The 18487-nt window shown below is 35.0% G+C and overlaps 2 protein-coding genes and 1 long non-coding RNA gene across 3 annotated transcripts; 1 reads left to right on the top strand and 2 right to left on the bottom strand.

Annotated features, from left to right (window-relative positions):
* Window positions 1-951: 951 nt before the first annotated feature.
* LOC108334858 (uncharacterized) lies at window positions 952-10192 on the bottom strand. The gene is made up of 7 exons (XM_017570789.2): window positions 10001-10192; window positions 9715-9918; window positions 2413-2658; window positions 2239-2341; window positions 1995-2113; window positions 1766-1861; window positions 952-1599 (listed from the first exon to the last, which is right to left on the bottom strand). Exons 1-7 carry the CDS (start codon window positions 10154-10156, stop codon window positions 1051-1053), a joined length of 1473 nt encoding a protein of 490 aa, XP_017426278.1. The 5' UTR covers window positions 10157-10192; the 3' UTR covers window positions 952-1050.
* Window positions 5468-7290, top strand: LOC128194243 (uncharacterized). The gene is made up of 2 exons (XR_008245607.1): window positions 5468-5661; window positions 7055-7290. It is a non-coding gene; the product is annotated as an uncharacterized LOC128194243 (long non-coding RNA).
* Window positions 10193-14186: 3994 nt separating the features above from the next.
* On the bottom strand, window positions 14187-17782 carry LOC128194241 (uncharacterized). Its single transcript, XM_052869329.1, has 2 exons — window positions 17405-17782; window positions 14187-14375 (listed from the first exon to the last, which is right to left on the bottom strand). Exons 1-2 carry the CDS (start codon window positions 17758-17760, stop codon window positions 14372-14374), a joined length of 360 nt encoding a protein of 119 aa, XP_052725289.1. The 5' UTR covers window positions 17761-17782; the 3' UTR covers window positions 14187-14371.
* Between the last annotated feature and the right edge of the window lie 705 nt (window positions 17783-18487).

Genomic DNA, 18487 nt, shown 5'->3' with positions numbered 1-18487 from the left:
CTTTGCACTTTAGGCTCTATAAGAAAATTTTCTTTATTTAAATATTTAGAGAATAATTAAAAAAAAAAACGGATGTTTCAAAATTTTGTATATCTTTAGACATCTGTTTCGGAACAAACAAAATAAAAACAACCATATAACATCAGTTCCTAGTTAACCGAAGTTATAGATTCACAAAATTTTCAATATTATCTACTTCGTCTTCATTAAAATCAAAACATAATATGCAAGTTAAAACGTCAAAACTACTAAAATGCAAATGCAAACTTTACAATGAAAAAAATGATCTATACATCAAACAAACAAGTAAACTCACAAATAATTCATTAACCTAGATATCATAATGTCCACACTTAACCAGTAATCATTAATTTACTTTTCAAAATTAATACTTTAATTAGAATATATCTGTATATATTTTCAATTTTTATTTAAGTTTCTCGTTAACATTTTTCACTTCACAACCTTAATCTCACTAAGAATGAATATATTTAAATTGTATATTAAATGTGTATTGTGTGAGCATAACTATGAACTATGTGTTTTTACTATTCTTTATATTATCTCTACTCACATATAATATACAGTTATAAAAAATAAACAATACCAACACAATGAAACAATATAAGCTAATTATTTTTACAATGTTAGTATCTGAACTTCTGCCATCACACTAAAAAAAATCAAAATTTCCAAATCAAAATTTCCCATTATCAAAATGGGTGAAAAAACACTCAAAATCCGTAGTGTCATTTCTTTGATAATATTTTATTTGCATCATCAAAATGTTTGATAAATTCATTATTGAATCATGTTTCACTCTCCTTACCATAAAAGAAAAATAAAATACAACTTATCTGTTTTGTATATATTATGATTTCTCTCAACTCAAATATCTTTAAAATAAATTTTTTTATCAGAGGAAGATGAAAAATTTATTGGATGACTGTATAAATAAATAAAGTAAAAAAAAAAACAAATACAACTTTTATTCTTTAACAAACTCCAAAACAAATAGTTACAACAAATAAAATCTGTGTTACCTCTAAGTTAATCCTCCACGATATTTGAATCACTTTTCTCTAGTTTATCGATTAATTGTTGCAGATTGTTCATATACTTTTTCGTGCGATGATCAAATATCATTCCTCTAGAAAATCTGAGTTTTCCATACAGCTGTGTAGGCGTTTGATATAAGCAGACATGTTTTTCATCAGCATCATTGTGGTTTGAGTTTGAATTTTCAGACATCTGTGAAGTGATCATATGCAAGATCCTGCCGGGTGGATAAAGACGTCGCCGAGCTAATGTTGTATCTTGACTTACACTATCTTCTTCATGATTCCCCGTTTGATTCAACAATTGTTCTTCATCGTCATCTGAGTCATCAATATTGTCAGATCCTTCGTTGCTAGAAATATATTCAGCATCGTCATTAATAGATTCTATCTGTAAGCGCTCTTCACTTGAAAGAGGTAAAAACCATGTCCCAGATGATCCAGAAGCTTCACCCAAGTTGTCTGACAATGTGTGAGTGTTCTCACCTTTGGACTTCGGTAACCATGAGTGTTTATGCTTCTTCACATGCTTCTTCACAGCCTTTATTAGGCAGAGAGAAGGATCAATATTGTATAAGAAAATTAGTAAGATCACTGAATCAATTAAGTGTAAACTCTTGCAAAACTAATAGGAGACTTAATACCTATAGAACACACACAGATTTCAGTTTTAAATGTATATTATAAAGAAGGGAGCTTGAAGCTACCTCGTAACAATAGTTTGCTGCATATTTTGTAACAGCTTTGGCAAAAGATAAGGTAGCTCTAATTCCGCTTATGTTTTTATTATCCTTAGTCCGATCCTGTAAATTATTCAATCGATACAAATCATAAAAGCTTACTTTTTGCAAAGAATGAAACCATTTTTCTAAAGTATATCATGAGAAATCAACCTGTAACAAATAAATATTTGGCAAAAATATTGTACGTTGTTACCTCAGCAATGAAATCATGAACAGAAGAAGCTGACATTGTTGGCACTATGTCAGAACCATTTACAATGGAAGTGACAAAGGGTTTTCCGAACTCAGCCAATTCCAATGTCATACAGGCAGCTACAAAAATTACAATTTTGAAACTATTAACGTCTTGTTAATAAAAAACATGTAATTATTTTAATTCTAATACAAAACCATATTGAATTAGTTACTCAATGTGTTAATTAAAGAAGTGTGTATACCTGGGCCAAAGGTAACACAAGTTGTTGAAGAAAACTGTTGAATTTCTCTAAGGTTATAAGTCAACAGTGCAGCAGTACCACCACCTAGGGAGTGTCCAACGATCTATATATATAATACATGGAAATATTATTATTATTACTATAAAAAACATAGTAAGTAAAATGAAGAAATACCTTGATCTTGAAGTCGGGGTATTGATAAAGAGCTTTACGTAGTACAGGAATGCAACGTTCTCCAATCCAAGAAGCTGCAGCATCCATACCACGGTGTGCATGTCCTGAAACCGTGTTGTGATTGAAAGAGACAGGAGCACATAGTGCATCTGTTAGAGTGTCTTTTATGCTACGAGTGCCACGGATGAACACGAGCAAACATTTTGATTCTTTATCACGTATAATCGTGAAAGCAGGCTTCAGAATCTGAGATGCAAAATTCATTTTCAGTTCAAATGGCCAAACAAAATTTCAGAATCTATAACGAAAATGGGCAAATTGGATTCCCATATATATTACGTAAATGGGTAAATTTTTAAAAAATTAAGTAAATAAACAAGTCGGGTAGCTCCACACGATATTAAATGAAAAAGTTGTACACCTCCGGCATGAATTATGCTCTAACAATGGGTAAAAGGTGAAGTTATGTACCACATAACTTTTATGATTTGTAATCACAAGTTATAATTGATTACTCGAGGTTGTAATTCATGTTACACGCCAATATAATCGATTACAATAATAATATAATCGATTACCTGAAGTTATAAATGGTAAACACACAAATGTAATTGATTGCAAGCTTTTGTAATCAGTTACCATAGAGGAGTTTAGTTATAGAAGACTTGATGTAGTTGTTCATCATGTGATTTGTGGTTTATACTCATTATGAGTAGAATGTACTAGGTAGAATAAAAGGTAGAATAGAAGGCAAAAGTCTAATTTCTTAATATTAAAGAATTATGAATACAAAGATGTTAAAATTATTGATGAAATCGACATGTCTTTCTATGATGATCTTCTTTACCATAGTAAGAACATTTTTTGGGCTTATTCGAGATTGATTGATTCATCTTGTTATGGATTATAATAGTAGTTGGTATTTCTGATGTCTTATGTCGCATTTAAGGATATGATATAGCATCGATATATTTCCTTAATGGTATATGACAATATGCACAAATGGTAATAACATGATGATAAGGAGGCGATTCATTTGGAAGTAGTGCTATCAAAACAGGTTGGAACCCGTGAGTCAACCCGATCCACCACGAGTTTGGACCAGGTTGGGTTAGAAAAAAATTTGAAATTTCGATTAGGCCAATTTTGAACTCGACTCACTAAGGATCCCAGTTAGCTCACCAACCCACCCAATTTTTTTAATTTATTAGTTAACACCCTTTTTTATTGAATTGTAGATGAGAATAAAGAAGAAGATCCTTCAAGAGGTTAAAATATTGTAGATTTATCCATTCAAGACTCTAATCTTATAAATGGATAATTGACACAAAAATGATCAATGTTTAAAATCATTGAAGGAATAAAATTTGGAATAAAATTTTATTTTGAATTGTCTATGTAGTTTAAAATAATTTGGAATAAAATTTATTTATATTTTAATTAGAAAAAAAATGTTATTCATTTTAGAATTGAAAAAAAAAACTTGTAATTAAGTGAACCAGCGAGGCAATCAACCCATCAACCCATGATCGCTCAGCCTGGGTTCGCATTTTTTTTAGCTTACTAATAAATGAGTCAGGTTGGGTTGGCTCACTAAGTGGCTAACCCATAGTGGCCTAAGCCGGGTCGAATTGATTAACATGTTTTGACAGCACTACTTGGAAGCGACCACAATGACACCACCAATCTTTAAACTTGACGTTAAATGAAATCGGATTAGGGCGATATTGGTGGGGGTTGAGATTTCTTCGATGTCAAATTCAAAACTTTCTCGATCATAACGATGGACATGACAAAATGTCGATTATTGTTGATTTTTGTGAATAACGCTAGTCATTTATTTTGGATATTGGTGGCTTGCTTGTAAGACCCGAGAAAATGTAGAGTTTATAAATAAGACTTGAGTATGTTTTATTAAAATCTGCATGAGTTCACAAGTTGTTATGTAGCTTAATTGGTGTGCAAGTTTTGAGTAAAGCATAAAGTTCATGTTATTTATTTATTTTGTTAATATAAGTGTAAAATATGTTATTGTATGGTTGTTAAATTTATGATGTCCTGCATTTTCAATGTGATGTGCTGGCCTATTGGTAGATATGTGTATCTAAAATTGAATGGATATGTATTCAAATACTATGGAGATATGTTTAAAAAGAAGGAAAAGGTAGAAAAAGATATAGGTAACATTTGAGAAAAAAGAAAAACAGAACACTGTGAGACAGAGAGATTGAAGATTGGAATTCAAGCAATTGAAAAACATACACTTAAAGAAAGAAGAGAGAGTGAAAAAGTGAAACACAAAAGAAGATCTCTCAATTTTCATTGTAATGTTTACTATTTTCTACAACGAGAAATAAAGAGCAAAGTAAAGCATCCTTCTAGTACTTCATTGTATTAAATGTTTACTTATGTAAGGTGAGAAAAACATAGATCAGAAAAATACCTCTAAGTGTTTAGACTGTATTGTACTATAAACATATCTTATCTATGAGAGTTATGGTCTGAACGACTTGTAAGAAATCTATGATTACAATTCTAGAGAGAATCAAAACACTTACAACTTAACTTTGAAAGGTTAAGGAATTCTAGACGAAGTCGTCTAATACCAGGAGTAGTGCGAATACTCAACTGATATAGGATTATTGAAGGTTATTTGTTGATTAGGGATATTAGAAGTGATGAAGAATACTACACAACCAATAGTGGGTGAAACTTGTAAGACCCTGAAAAAATTAAAGGAAAATGTGAATCTCGGGTCATTAGTAGAGTAAGAAACCAAACATGTATCAAGTTGTAACAAAAGTTAAAGTTTATATGCAAAATACAATGCTGTCAACTTTGACATGGTTTGGTATTTTAATTATAATTAATTGTACAAATTAGATATTAAGTTGATTCTTTTTCCGTTAGAAAGTAGACTCGAATAACTTCGATTCGAGTACTTATACGCGTAATTCCGACATCGGGAAGGGGTTCAACCGGACTGACTAAGTTGTCAAAATCAGACTCACTCGCTGTACGCGTTTTGGACGCGTTTTGACTCAGTAAACGCGTTTTACTATTTAAACACGTTTTTCTGGTTATTTAAGAGGGTTTTGGGGCTGAGAGAATTCCTAAGTTGAATCTGAGAACTGTTACCTAAAAGCATTGGACCAGAGAAGTTTTAGAGCTAAGTTTGGAGCCACGAGAAGGAATTCTAAGGCAGAGGAACGTCGGGGAACCGTTTGAAAGCAAGCTTAGGAGAAAACCGTAAGGGGAGCTAACCTTGAGTCTTTTTGTTTCTGTATGATTTTAAATTTGGTATATGTTTAGGATTTTGATTCTCTTTATGATTTTAGAATGAAATTCTACTTCTATTGTATCTTTTGAATTGATGTACGGTTTGGAATTGGGATATGTTTCTGTTTTGATGGTTTTGAAGAGATCTTGTTCATATTAAGCATTTTGAATCGGTGGAAGTTTTTAGGTATACGTATAGATCGAAGATTTTGAATCTGTTTATGGATTTAAAAGGAGACTAGGTCTTGATCGGAAATTTTGGATTGTACTAATTATCCGCTGCCTTTTTAATTATATGTTTAGTTTAGATGTTTATAAGATTTGGATGAATATGGGTTGTTGATGGGAGATAAGTTTTTGGATGTCTAGAAAATCTGTATGATGGAAGGAATAGTCGTTATAGTCCGGGAAGTGAATTTTCGTAATTTTGGAATAGTAAATTCGCTTGAGTGAATGAGTTAACTCGCTGAAGCGAGTTATGCGTAACAAATTTAGTGTTTTGATATTTTTGACGTTTTGGGAGTTTTGGATGTCCTTTTTAGACGTTCTTTAGGTCGATATGGGGGTTTTTGACCCTTCCAGAGCCATTGGTGAGGGTATCCAAGCTGTTTGAACTACTTAATGGTTCAAATTAATAGACCATAAAGAGTTATGTGTTAATAAGTGATGTTTCTGTGAGGATATGGAATGTCTGAGTATGTGAGAATTATTTTCTTGAGATATGACTAAAGATGATAATATGTTGACATGTGTATTTATGAATGGAAAGTGTATACTAGAGTTCCAAGGAGGAACTCCTTATTGATTTTGTGTCAAGTACTGTACGTATGAATATAGGAACTCCGACTTAGGGGTTCATTCTTATGCTCTCAATAGTCTCGATCTCACTTAGAGAGAAAGCTATGTGGTGGAGAGTGGAAAATCCTTACCGAAGATCCACAGTGTGAGTGGACAGAGTAGGAAGGATGTAGCTTCAGTGGTGATATTCATATCCGAAGATCCAGTTTGGAGGACAGAGTAGGATAGAATAATTGAGCTAGCGAATAAGTACATCCATGTCCGAAGATCCAGTTTGGGGACAGAGTAGGATAGGATGTAGTTGAGTAAAAGTACCACTGCAAGTGTAGAACTAGCTAAGAGTTCAATATTCATACGATTGTCCGAATGAATGGAGTTTACGAATGATAATGGTATGTTTATTATATTATTGAGTAATTTAACTTATAAGATGGAAGTTTGGTTATTAATTTAATTTACCATGATGTTTTGTATTGCATTAGCTCACCCTTGCTTTGTCTGTTGTTTGGTTGTTATTTGATGTTATGTATTTGATTGGCGATGATCATCCGGTGGATGGGAGCAGAAGTCGGTGATATGCCGGTGGAGCAAGCCTTAGATGGAGGATCGACTGAAGAATAGTTTTAATAATGAAACCTATGTTTTTATTTCTGTTTTAAGGTGTGGAGTGTAATTAGTTTGAATTAACAGTGAGGGTTTGTATAATAATGAGGAAAAACTCTTATTCCTCCTTCTATCAACTGTTCTATTGTATCAATGATGTAAGAACTCTATTATAGTTTGATGCTATAATTATGGGGATGTTACAAAACTCAACTAGGAAGCATCATGGATACCAGATTACCTAGGGATATCAAGAGTAGTGTGAATACTCAAGGAAATCTCGGCAAGGGTTGCTAACTATTAGGAGTGGTGAGAATACTGAACTGATATAGGGTAACTAGAGGTTATTCGCTGATCAGGGATACCAAGAATGGTGAATAATACTACGCAATTAAGAGTGAGTTAAACTTAAATGTACTTCAATGAATATCTAATGGAACCCTCTAAGTTAACTTAGAGGAGAATTGAACGTAGCCTTAATAGGTGAACCAATGTAAAACATTTTGTGCATTTTAGTCTATTGATAAACAATGTAGTATAATTAGAGATTCCACGCTTTCACTCTCATCATACACCTTGCTTTGTTTAAAAGTACTACCTACACGTATAAACGTTGGACATGCTAAGTTGGCCATGTAAACGATCATTTAGGATAACATTTACCAACCAAGGCCTAATAACTCATAAAGTGTTACTTACATCATGATCAACTTGTAGATTGTGAAAAGTTGTGGAAACACTATTCACCCCCACTCCCCTTCTAGCGTTTCCTCGAAGCTTCAGACATGTTCAATCTCACAAAATCATAGATTACCATAGATGTTGTAGTAATCCTTGATTGTGAATTTTATTAAAATCTCGTATGAGATTGTGAACGGTTCAATCCTAGTGCCATAGATGTGTTAATTCATTAAACATAACTAAAGTCATTTGAGGGGTTAAACACTTCAAGCTTGAAGTCGGGGGGAGGGGGGCTAGACAACTTCAAGGTTGAAGTTGCTAACCCCCTAAATGACTTCAGTTAAGTGGCCTTTATCTTGTTCATGTTTCACGCCTTGGTTCCTCTAACTTATCGCATTTTGGTTCCTTGTACCACTAACCTTACACAAGCAATATAAGAATATTTAATTTTGATATGAATACTTTTAACTTCAAGGGAGATTAATTGGACTTATCTAATCAGACATCGCATGAAAAAGGCGTTATGGGACAATACACCTCTACCTTATTCCCAACTCATTAAAACATTTATGGAGCACTATAAAGTTCTCCTTAATGATGAGTCTTATGTACCAATTAAGAGGTCTTTCCTAATTGGTGTTGAAGTTATTTATTCCTTTGGTTTTGTTAAAAACATAGATGGACAATGGGTTCACAAAAGTGATGTTGCTTAGCCAGTTCGTAATGAACACATATCGTCTCCATCCCGACAAGATACTTCTTTTGTTATGCTGACATAAATTATGAAGGAGATCTGTGATCTTAAGACATGTTGGGAACAAATTTGATAACATTGATGCTCGAGTTGCTCACCTCGAAGAAGACATGGATTACCTACGTTGTTACTTTGGGTCATCTGGCTCTTCTTAAATATTTTTGTATTATGTCTTTATTTTAGGATTAACTTTTTGTATTGGCTTCTATTAATTAATAAATTACCTTCACGTTTATATATAGCTTCTATTTTTTTTTTTAACGATTTTGTTCACAAAATTGGTGTTATTTTGTTCTATTTTGTTGGAAATCGAAGTATGAGTCTAAGTTCCACATTAGGTAGAAATGAGAAAGTAAAACACCATATAAGGATGAAGACCCATGAACCCAATGCCTTAAAGTTTTTGGTAGAGAATGGTGTCAATCCCTTATGTAGTTAGGCTTAGGTCTCATTAGTGTTGTGTCTTCCTAGTAAACCTCCTCCTAGATAAACCTAACAAGTGGTATCAAAGTTGATGGTTAGTTTTGGTGATCGGTTCGGACGAGTATGACATGGTCCTTGTATCAAAAGTTTTCCTAGTCCCTCGAGGGGGAGATATGCTGGAAATCTAAGTGTGAATTTAAGTCTCGTATTGGATAAAAATGAGAAAGTAGAACACTATATAAGGGTGAAGACTCATTAACCTGTCTTAAGGTTCTGGGTTGAGAGTGGTGTCAATCCCTTATGTGGTTAGAATCAGGTCTCATTGGTATTGTATCTCCCCAATGAACTCCCTTCCTTTATTGGTGTTGTAATCGATTACATCATTATTGTAATTGATTACAATAACCTATAACATGAATTACAGCCTCAGATAATTTATTACAATAAAAATGTAATTAATTACACGATAAAGTCGTGTACCCCAAACAACAACAGCATTATGTAATCTATTGCAGCTTGTCGTAATTAATTACATAGTAAAAATTGTATGAGAATTCACGATTTCATCTTTTGCCAATTATCAGAGCAAAAGTGGTGTTGAAGATACACAACTTCTTCATTGAAGTGGTGTACACTACTTATCTATTTACATAATTTTTTTAAAATTTATCCATTGACGTAATATGGAAATCCAATTTGGTCATTTACAATAAAAACCCAAAATTTCATCAACAAATATTAGTAGTAATTATTAATGAACGTACCCTAGATGTTGTCTTCCTGTAGAGGACATCCTCCTCATCTAATCCTGCAGCAAATAGAAATGGCAGAACGCGTTTTCGGCTGCTGAAAAGCATGGCACGTCTCAACAATCTCTTGAACTCATATAACTCCTTTACAATTTGACGGCCTTTCACTTCTGCACAATCACCTGTTTCTCGGCATTCAGATCCAATTGTTTTCTTATCCTACACATACGTAAGAAAAGCTCTTTCAACAAGAAGAAAGAAGCCAACTTAAATGGATAATAGGTAAGAGGTAGGAAAGCACCTTGTCCAACACAGCGTGAACGATGGCTCTGGGCAAGTATAAGATGTAGCGTCTCTCAGTGTAATAGAACAACGCTATCGCTTCTGCTAATATGAAGATTACCTCCAGCAAATTTTTGGGCGCTTGAAGAGGCCTTCGTTCAACCTTCCGCGCCATTATTTGCAAACAAGAAGGAAACTCAGCAAAAATGGAGCAAGAAGATTTAAACAAAATAGTAGAATATTTACTTGACTTTGTTGTGCGTCTGAAGTCGCAAGGAGAGTGATATATTTGGTCCATGAACGAGGGGATGGAAAAGTATACTATGTTGAATAGTTCAGATTATGAATTACTTCATTCTTTCGCGACAGCATCGCCCTTCCAAATGCGTTGGAATGCAACCATGTCAAGTCAACTTTTGTCTTTAGCTCCCTAACATACGCTGTTTCTGTTTTTCTTTTTTCTTTTTCTGTCTCCGTTAGGTTAATCTAGAGAGGAATTAATTAAGTTGGGAGTAAATTTGTGTATTTTAAATTAAGTATTTATTAAAACAATTATTAGATATTTAAATTTTGTTTAATTTTTTCGTTCAATAAGTGATGTATTTATTGATTTTTCTAGTCATTTTTATTTTGTCATTGTATTTAAGAAATGTGAAGTATTAGCATCATATATATAGTTAATAACAAATATTACTATTAACATATGATGAGTAACTTTTATTATCTTATATTAATCATAATATCTCGTGTAACATCCCAAAATATCATAATTACCATAAATCAGGATTAATTACAATTAACAGTACAGTAAAACAGTCTTTAAGATTTAACAGAGTTCAAAGGACAAAGCCGAACGGCTACAGTACAAAAATAACGAGCGTTTCAGAGAAACAGGAAAGTAAATCAGAACGAACGATTTTACAAAAAAAAAAATAACCGAACGTCCAAAAAGGAGCTAACATCTACAACCTAACATCTACGAGCGCTCTAAGGCTCGGCCTTTACTTCAACTTCCACCAGATTGGCATCGTCCAAATTTTCTTCTTCCAGCATTTCTTCAAGGGATGCACCACCATCTGCTCACATCCACAACGGATGATCATTGCAAGACAGGACGAACGTACATGGACAGTAGACAACACAATGGAAAAACGAAAGGGTAAGCTTACGTAATTTAAATTCATACTTCAACATTTTTATTCAAACCATCATACAATCAACTCATATACGCATAACATCAATCAAACATAAATATACTAATGCTAGACCGATCGTCCGGACTGTATGAATCTGTGTAGTTACAAGCGTCCTTGCACCCGAGTGATGTAGTAACTGGGATACACCAAACAGCTGCCACTCGAGGTAAGTCCGTTCTTACGTCGCCCATGTTAACTTATGGACTAAGGACCTCCTGCCGTTCCCACACATGAATACCCCCTTCTACTTGAAGAGGCGTATCACGGAACATCAGGATGGACAGCGAGTCTTAACTTATCCACAGTCATACTTTACCAAATTTCATATCCAATAGAAATCAGAGTCGTTCCTCCTTGGAACGCTCGTTCAAATATCAATATCATAACTTCACCTCATATATAATTCGCCCATTTTATATTTTCCTCAACATCACATTTTCATTCTCAATTACACTTCTCTAAAAGACGAACGTTAATTAACTGTATAGACGAACGCTATTTGAGATCAGGACGAACGCTATTTCAAATTCAGGACGAACGCTGTTTAAAATCAAATACTTATTCAGTTGTACGAGCGCTTGATAGGAGACCTTGCGCGATTTAGAACGATCGTTCGATATAAGGCCGAACGATATTAAAGACGAACGCTCGATATGAGGTCGAACGCTATCAAAGACGAACGCTCGACATGAGGTCGAACGCTATCAAAGACGAACGCTCGACATGAGGTCGAACGCTCTCACAGACGAACGCTCGAGATAAGGTCGAACGCTCTCAAAGACGAACGCTCTCACAGACGAACGCTCGACATGAGGTCGAACGCTCTCACAGACGAACGCTCGACATAAGGTCGAACGCTCTCAAAGACGAACGCTCTCACAGACGAACGCTCGACATGAGGTCGAACGCTCTCACAGACGAACGCTCGACATGAGGTCGAACGCTCTAACGGACGAACGCTCGACATGAGGTCGAACGCTCTAACGGACGAACGCTCGACATAAGGTCGAACGCTCTAACGGACGAACGCTCGACATAAGGTCGAACGCTCTCAAAGATCCAAATAGGGACGCTCGTTCACGAGCAGAATTCTTTCCAAATGAAGGAATCCATTCTAAGTTATTTTAAGAGGAAACCGAACGGTTTAAGACCGTACAGTGACGAGCGTCATTTATCAAAGGCATGATTTAAGTGCAGATTTCTCAACCTTAACAAATTCCAGATTTCAACAATTTAACTTATACTTTATACTTCAAATGAATCTCAAATTGATGAACTTTATACTTTCACTTCCAGATTAATTCATATTCAATAATCAACATATTAACAATTCATACATTATAGTATTCATCCATCACTCATACGTTTCAACCAGCATGCAGTTCAACAACCCAGAAATCATATCAGCAAACATCCATAACAGCACAACAGGGTTCGTTCATGCAGATCCAGAAAAACACGTATACAGAAATTTCATACAGACAACCCACATCATGCTTTCATACACTCATACACGTATAAATTTAAATATATGTAAGCTTCCCTTACCTGGATAGCAGTGTACGCCCTAAAATATGACTTCCACACGTTCAACTGCAGCTCTTCTATACGCAACAGCCACTTAAGTTCCTTCTACTCAATCTAACCACTTGATCTAACACCCAAAACCAGAAATTTCTCAGATACAGTCCATGCATGGACCGAGAGCATGGTCTCGCACGAAACCCTAATGGACAGCTACTAGGGAAAAGAACTTACCAGCTTAGATTCCAGTTCTGTTCGGTTCCAAAGAAAGACCACAGCCGGATGAACGTTCCTATGGTTCTGAAATGAGATTCGGAGAAGAAAAATGAGGGTTTGCAGTAGAGAGAAGTTTACTGGTTTAAGAGAGAGGTTGGAGAAGTTGAGAGGGTGAGTTTCGTGAGGAAGAAGATGAGTGATGCAGGTGAGAGAGTTTTTAGAAAAATCTGGTTTTGTTAAACTCCCGTTCGTTTAAACGAACGTGTCCCAAACTGACACCTGCATACCAAATTCTGAAACGGAGGCTTCCAGCGTGACAAGTGGCGTGCGTGCATGCAGCGCTTGGTGCGTTTTTAATGCACTGAGTGAGTGACGTGGGGCGTGTTTTCAGAGAATGATGGGCGTGGTTCTTCGTGCACGTCAGAGAGGAAATGGGATCAGATTAGAGAGTGGGTTTTAATGGCTGGGAATGACGTGGAGTGTATTAATGGTAAGGTGTCAGGATTAAAGGAGGCTAATTATTAAGGGTTTCACATCTCGTTTTTATAAAAACTAATTATGTATTTGATTTTTAAACTATAATTATTAGTGCGACAAAGAATTTTGATATTATTATTTTTTATATTGTACTTGGGTTCTTGAATCGAAATATATTAAAAGAGGTTAAAGAAAAGGAGTCTTGCTTTGAACATAAACTTCATCATTAATTATCTCTAAAATTAAAACTCAAAATAATAAAAAAATATAAAAAAATAATAGGTTTTGGCTCTAAAAAAATAATTGAAGCTTATTCGATTATATATTTCGATTCTATAAAACAATTGAAGTCTATTGTAGTATTTTTAAAAAAAATATCACGGTGAACCAGAAACAAGTAACATAGGTAAAATTTGAGAATTAGTATTGAAATATAGATTTTCATGTTATGTTTTTATGATAATATACAAAAAGAAATAAATCAAATCATTATATTAATTTTAAGGTTCAAAAGAGGGGATACAAATTTGGGATTATAGTCTTGAATGAAAACTGAGTTCAACAACAATGGTTTGTTTAATCCACTATGAAAAAATACCCAATAATAGGAAATTGAAAACAGCAAACTTAGAAACATCATAACTTTTGTAAAAGTTTAATTCTAAATAAAATAAAAGTTTTCCTTCTTATATAATTGAAATCTATAGTTGTACAAATATTTTTAAAAATGATATTAGTGTCAATTTTTTAAAATATTTTCATAACTATTATGTTTCTGTAACATCCCAAAAATTCACCCTAAAAATTAAAATTTATATTCAAAACTTAAATGTTGTAATAATACATAACATCCCGAACATAAACTAAAATCTATACATCAGTTTTAAGCTCAGACGCAACTGCAAAGATAACCTTAAATCCTTCTAATTCGAGCTTCCATCTCTTCCTCCATTTGCACAGGATCACGTGACAATCCTTCAACTGCTCCCGTATAACATCACACATTATACGATCATCGCATTCACATGCACAAACAAGCAAAGTAAGGGTGAGCTAACCTGAAACACATCATTTATAAAACGTGCATAGTTATTTCAATACAAATATCATATAATAATTAAATCAGACATCCTCAAGCCAACGTACCACAATTCCTGTTGGACACTCATTCCATAGTACCTAATAATCAACCCAGTACACAATAAACTCTCATCCGGACGATACGTTGATGAACAAATCAACGGAAAGTGCCCCACTTGTAATTTCATTCTTAGTCCCCTCAATATGTCCACAATCAACCACAAATCAAGACATCCTACTACAGTACCCTCAACCTCAATACATACCCAGATATCATATCATTACTGAATCAAACGATAAAACAACGAACTTATATTACATCGGATACTGTTTACACGAACATTAAGATTGATCACTTAAGCTCGAAACTAAACATCAACCGCTATTATACCGATTACCATTAGGTCGAATACCAAAAGATCAAACGCTGATTAAGATCAAGTACTTAGACTTCACGTTAAAACAGTGTACTCTGCTAGAACAATTACTATTATTTCAAACACTATTCGAACTATTGCTCAAAGATCAAATCTCGCACACCACAGATTAAGTACCATTCAGACGAACACTTTATTGATCACTTTACTGGATTTAATTCTATTTGAGGGTAACCTCATCGAGACCAGATGTTCCCTACGTACAACCACTAACTATTAATGATCCCTACCTGAGACAATCATCATCCGACCCGAGCATTACCTATGAATGATCACTTCCTGAATCATGCATCATCACAACTAATCACTATTTATTAATTAATCGTTACCTCAACGACTATCAAGGCTGGTCACTCCCTATAAATGATTACAACCTCAGAGCAACATCACCAATAAAGATCATTCCCTATGAACCATCGCTACGAGACAGAACACTATAATAAAGAACGCTTGAGTCTGGGTTAAACGCCTAGAGTACTCTGCTGAACACCTCAGTACTGACCGAACGTAATCAAACTAAACCTCAGGTTACCAAATTAAGATCGGACGCTAGCTACCTCAGATCCACTAACATCAAGATCAACTGTTACCTAATAACACTCGCTACCTGGAAATAAATAACACCAAGACCGAACGTCACTAGTAAGAACGCTCGTTACTACCTATAGATCCAACAAGTTTAATTCCCGTCTCTCTCTCGAAGTATTCCAAATCAAACTTTATCTGCACTACCATCTCTCCTGTATACGTACGACCATCACGGTTAGAAACCACAGCCACAACATGCAAGAATGAATAACCAGAATTATCACATTATAAACCCACTACATATACTATAATAATTCCCATGATAAATCGACTCACATGACACTGCATACTAGTCTTTCATAAACTGATGTCGTTTACTTGTAATTCGTCGTCATAACCTGCTCTCAATAACAGGCGACTCGAGCCGTCATCCATCGCGACTTCAGACCTATCTCCCCGACTCCTCAAGGACTAACGAGTAAAAACATCGATACTACGCGTAACGATGCACTATACTCAACACGAGCCGAAGTCAGTGGGCGAGACATTCACCTCCTCGCGCAGAAGAAGGTGACACTCGAATCTCCGTCTCACGCGTGAGACTAGCAAAAATGCTAAAAAGACCGACGAAGTTACAAGTAAATAACATAGTGTATGTACCACCTCCAACCGAATAAACGTGCTCAATCACGAAGTCATACATATTCTCAATAATATGTATAACTAGAATATACGTGCTCAATCACGAAGTCATACATATTCTCAATAATATGTATAACTAAACCAATATTGGATCAAGGAAAATAACCAACAATTCTCAATAATTGCTTCAAAATACTCCCATGGATTCATGCATTATTACCGAACGCTATTTCCAACTCTGATGCTGTCTGAACGAACGTCCTGAAATCAATCCTCATCAAAACCGAACGCTGCCGAGCTCCCAGGACGAACGCTCATAAAACCAAGGACGAACGCTCTCAAAATCAAGGACGAACGCTCCCAAAACAAAGGACGAACGCTCCCAGAAAACAAGGACGAACGCTCCCAGAAAACAAGGACGAACGCTCACTGAAACAAAGGACGAACGTCCAAGATCCACACCGAACACTTAAAACCGAACGCTCCCTTATATCCAAAAATCGAACGTTCACTTATACTCAAAAACCGAACGCTCGTTATACCCCAAAAGTCGAACGCTCATAATTATCACAACAAATCCAACATACCTCATACATTTACATACTTCCCACATAAATCATATCATACTATGCATTCCAACATTCCACATGCATAAAAATCTGTTAAGCAAACAACATTAATCAATCCAATACACATTACTAAACAATAACAGTCTCAAGAGAACCACTAAACAATACAAATCCCCGTAACTCATACTTAGGCAAAGAAAATGGCTTTGAAACCATCACCAACAGTTCCGGAAGGGTCCAAAACCTCTAAAACGACTTAAGAAACGTCCAAAACGGACACTCGGAACCCCAAAAACTATCAAAAACAAAGACAAAGTCACTTTTTCCGAACACCTCGCGCCCGGGCGCCAACAAGGGGCGCTTGGGCGCGACTTTCTGCGAGACTCTCGCGCCTGGGCGCCACCGGGGGCGCCGGGCGTGAACCAGAAGTCGTCCAGCCCCATACCAGTTGACAGCAACCATTTTGCACCTGTTTTGATCAATATGATGACTCTAACAAGTCATAATACAGTGGGTGAAACTGTTCCAAAGGCTCAATAACACTCTAGACCCCAAATGCTCAAAATCACTACCTCACTTCCTCTCCAAATGACTAAAAGCTATGAAATTCCAATTTCTTTCAATTCCAAAGCATACAAGATTTCATACATGAATCAACACATCAATTTCAATCCAACCATACATACAACCACAATTTTCCAGCATCCTACTCATGCAACCACTATCAACATCCAGAAAATCCAACTCCCCTTACCTCTTGAAGACTTCCATGTAAGTTTTGGGATCAATCTCCTCCCAGACGTGCAGATCAAGATCTTCCAGGAACTTCAGCAGCTCTTCACTTCCTTTTCCAGTTCTTGATGCAAGAACTCCATCATCACCAGATGCCCAACTCAGTTCCTCCTCTAAGCCCCTTCCAAGGTTGGAACAGCTTCCCATGGGTGCTCTTTGGACGGGTGAAAATGGGAGAAAGGGTTCCCTCCCTTTGGTTGCTCTCCCTCTCTCTCTCCCTCTCCTGCCAAAAAATGAATCCCACACCTTGCAAAGCTTCCCGTAAAATGCACCCCCAATAATTGCATCTTGATAGTCAAAGAGGTGGGTGACCACCATGTCCCCACCATGTCCAAAAAAATACGGGTCTTACAGTTTCGATTATTTAAATAATGAGTTCAATTATTTTAAAATCGAAATTGTACAAATAATTTCAAAAACACCATCACATTTTGAAATGCTTCATTTTTCTTGAAAGTGAAATCTGTTAGGTGATTTCAAACGTAATTACTATACCAGTGAACATAACTTTATTTTTGTCATTATATCAAACTTTGATTTTATTAAGTTTTGTACTTAAAAATGTATGGATGCAATTCTCCTCGTTCAACTATGTTAACTCTTTTTTGACATGATAAATGATAAATTAAGTTGTCACACTAAAACATAGTTAACACCACTGGACAAAAAGAACTTCATCCATATCTTTCTTAAATATAGACACCTAGTAAAATTAAAATTTTGGATAAAAACAAAAACTAAAATTGTGTTATAATTTAAAAATATATATAATTAATCGTTATTATTATTGTTTCCTCATCTTACTTTCCTATTTTAATATGTTAAAAGAGACGTGAGTATTAATGTTGAATATGTAGTAAAAAAAAATAATAAAAACACAATTAGAATTTATAAAATATCTAAAATTTATCTGAGTCAAAATAATATAAAAAAAGTCAATACTAATTTTTATTATAAAAAAATTAAAGAAAAATCATCGTTATAAGTATATTAAACTTAATTGTTTAAATAAAAATTATAAATTTTAACTTTCAAATGGGTATGT

Source organism: Vigna angularis, chromosome 10 (genome assembly GCF_016808095.1).
Source record: "Vigna angularis cultivar LongXiaoDou No.4 chromosome 10, ASM1680809v1, whole genome shotgun sequence".
In the NCBI taxonomy this organism is placed as follows: Eukaryota; Viridiplantae; Streptophyta; class Magnoliopsida; order Fabales; family Fabaceae; genus Vigna; species Vigna angularis.
This window is presented reverse-complemented; position numbering and strand designations above follow the sequence as displayed.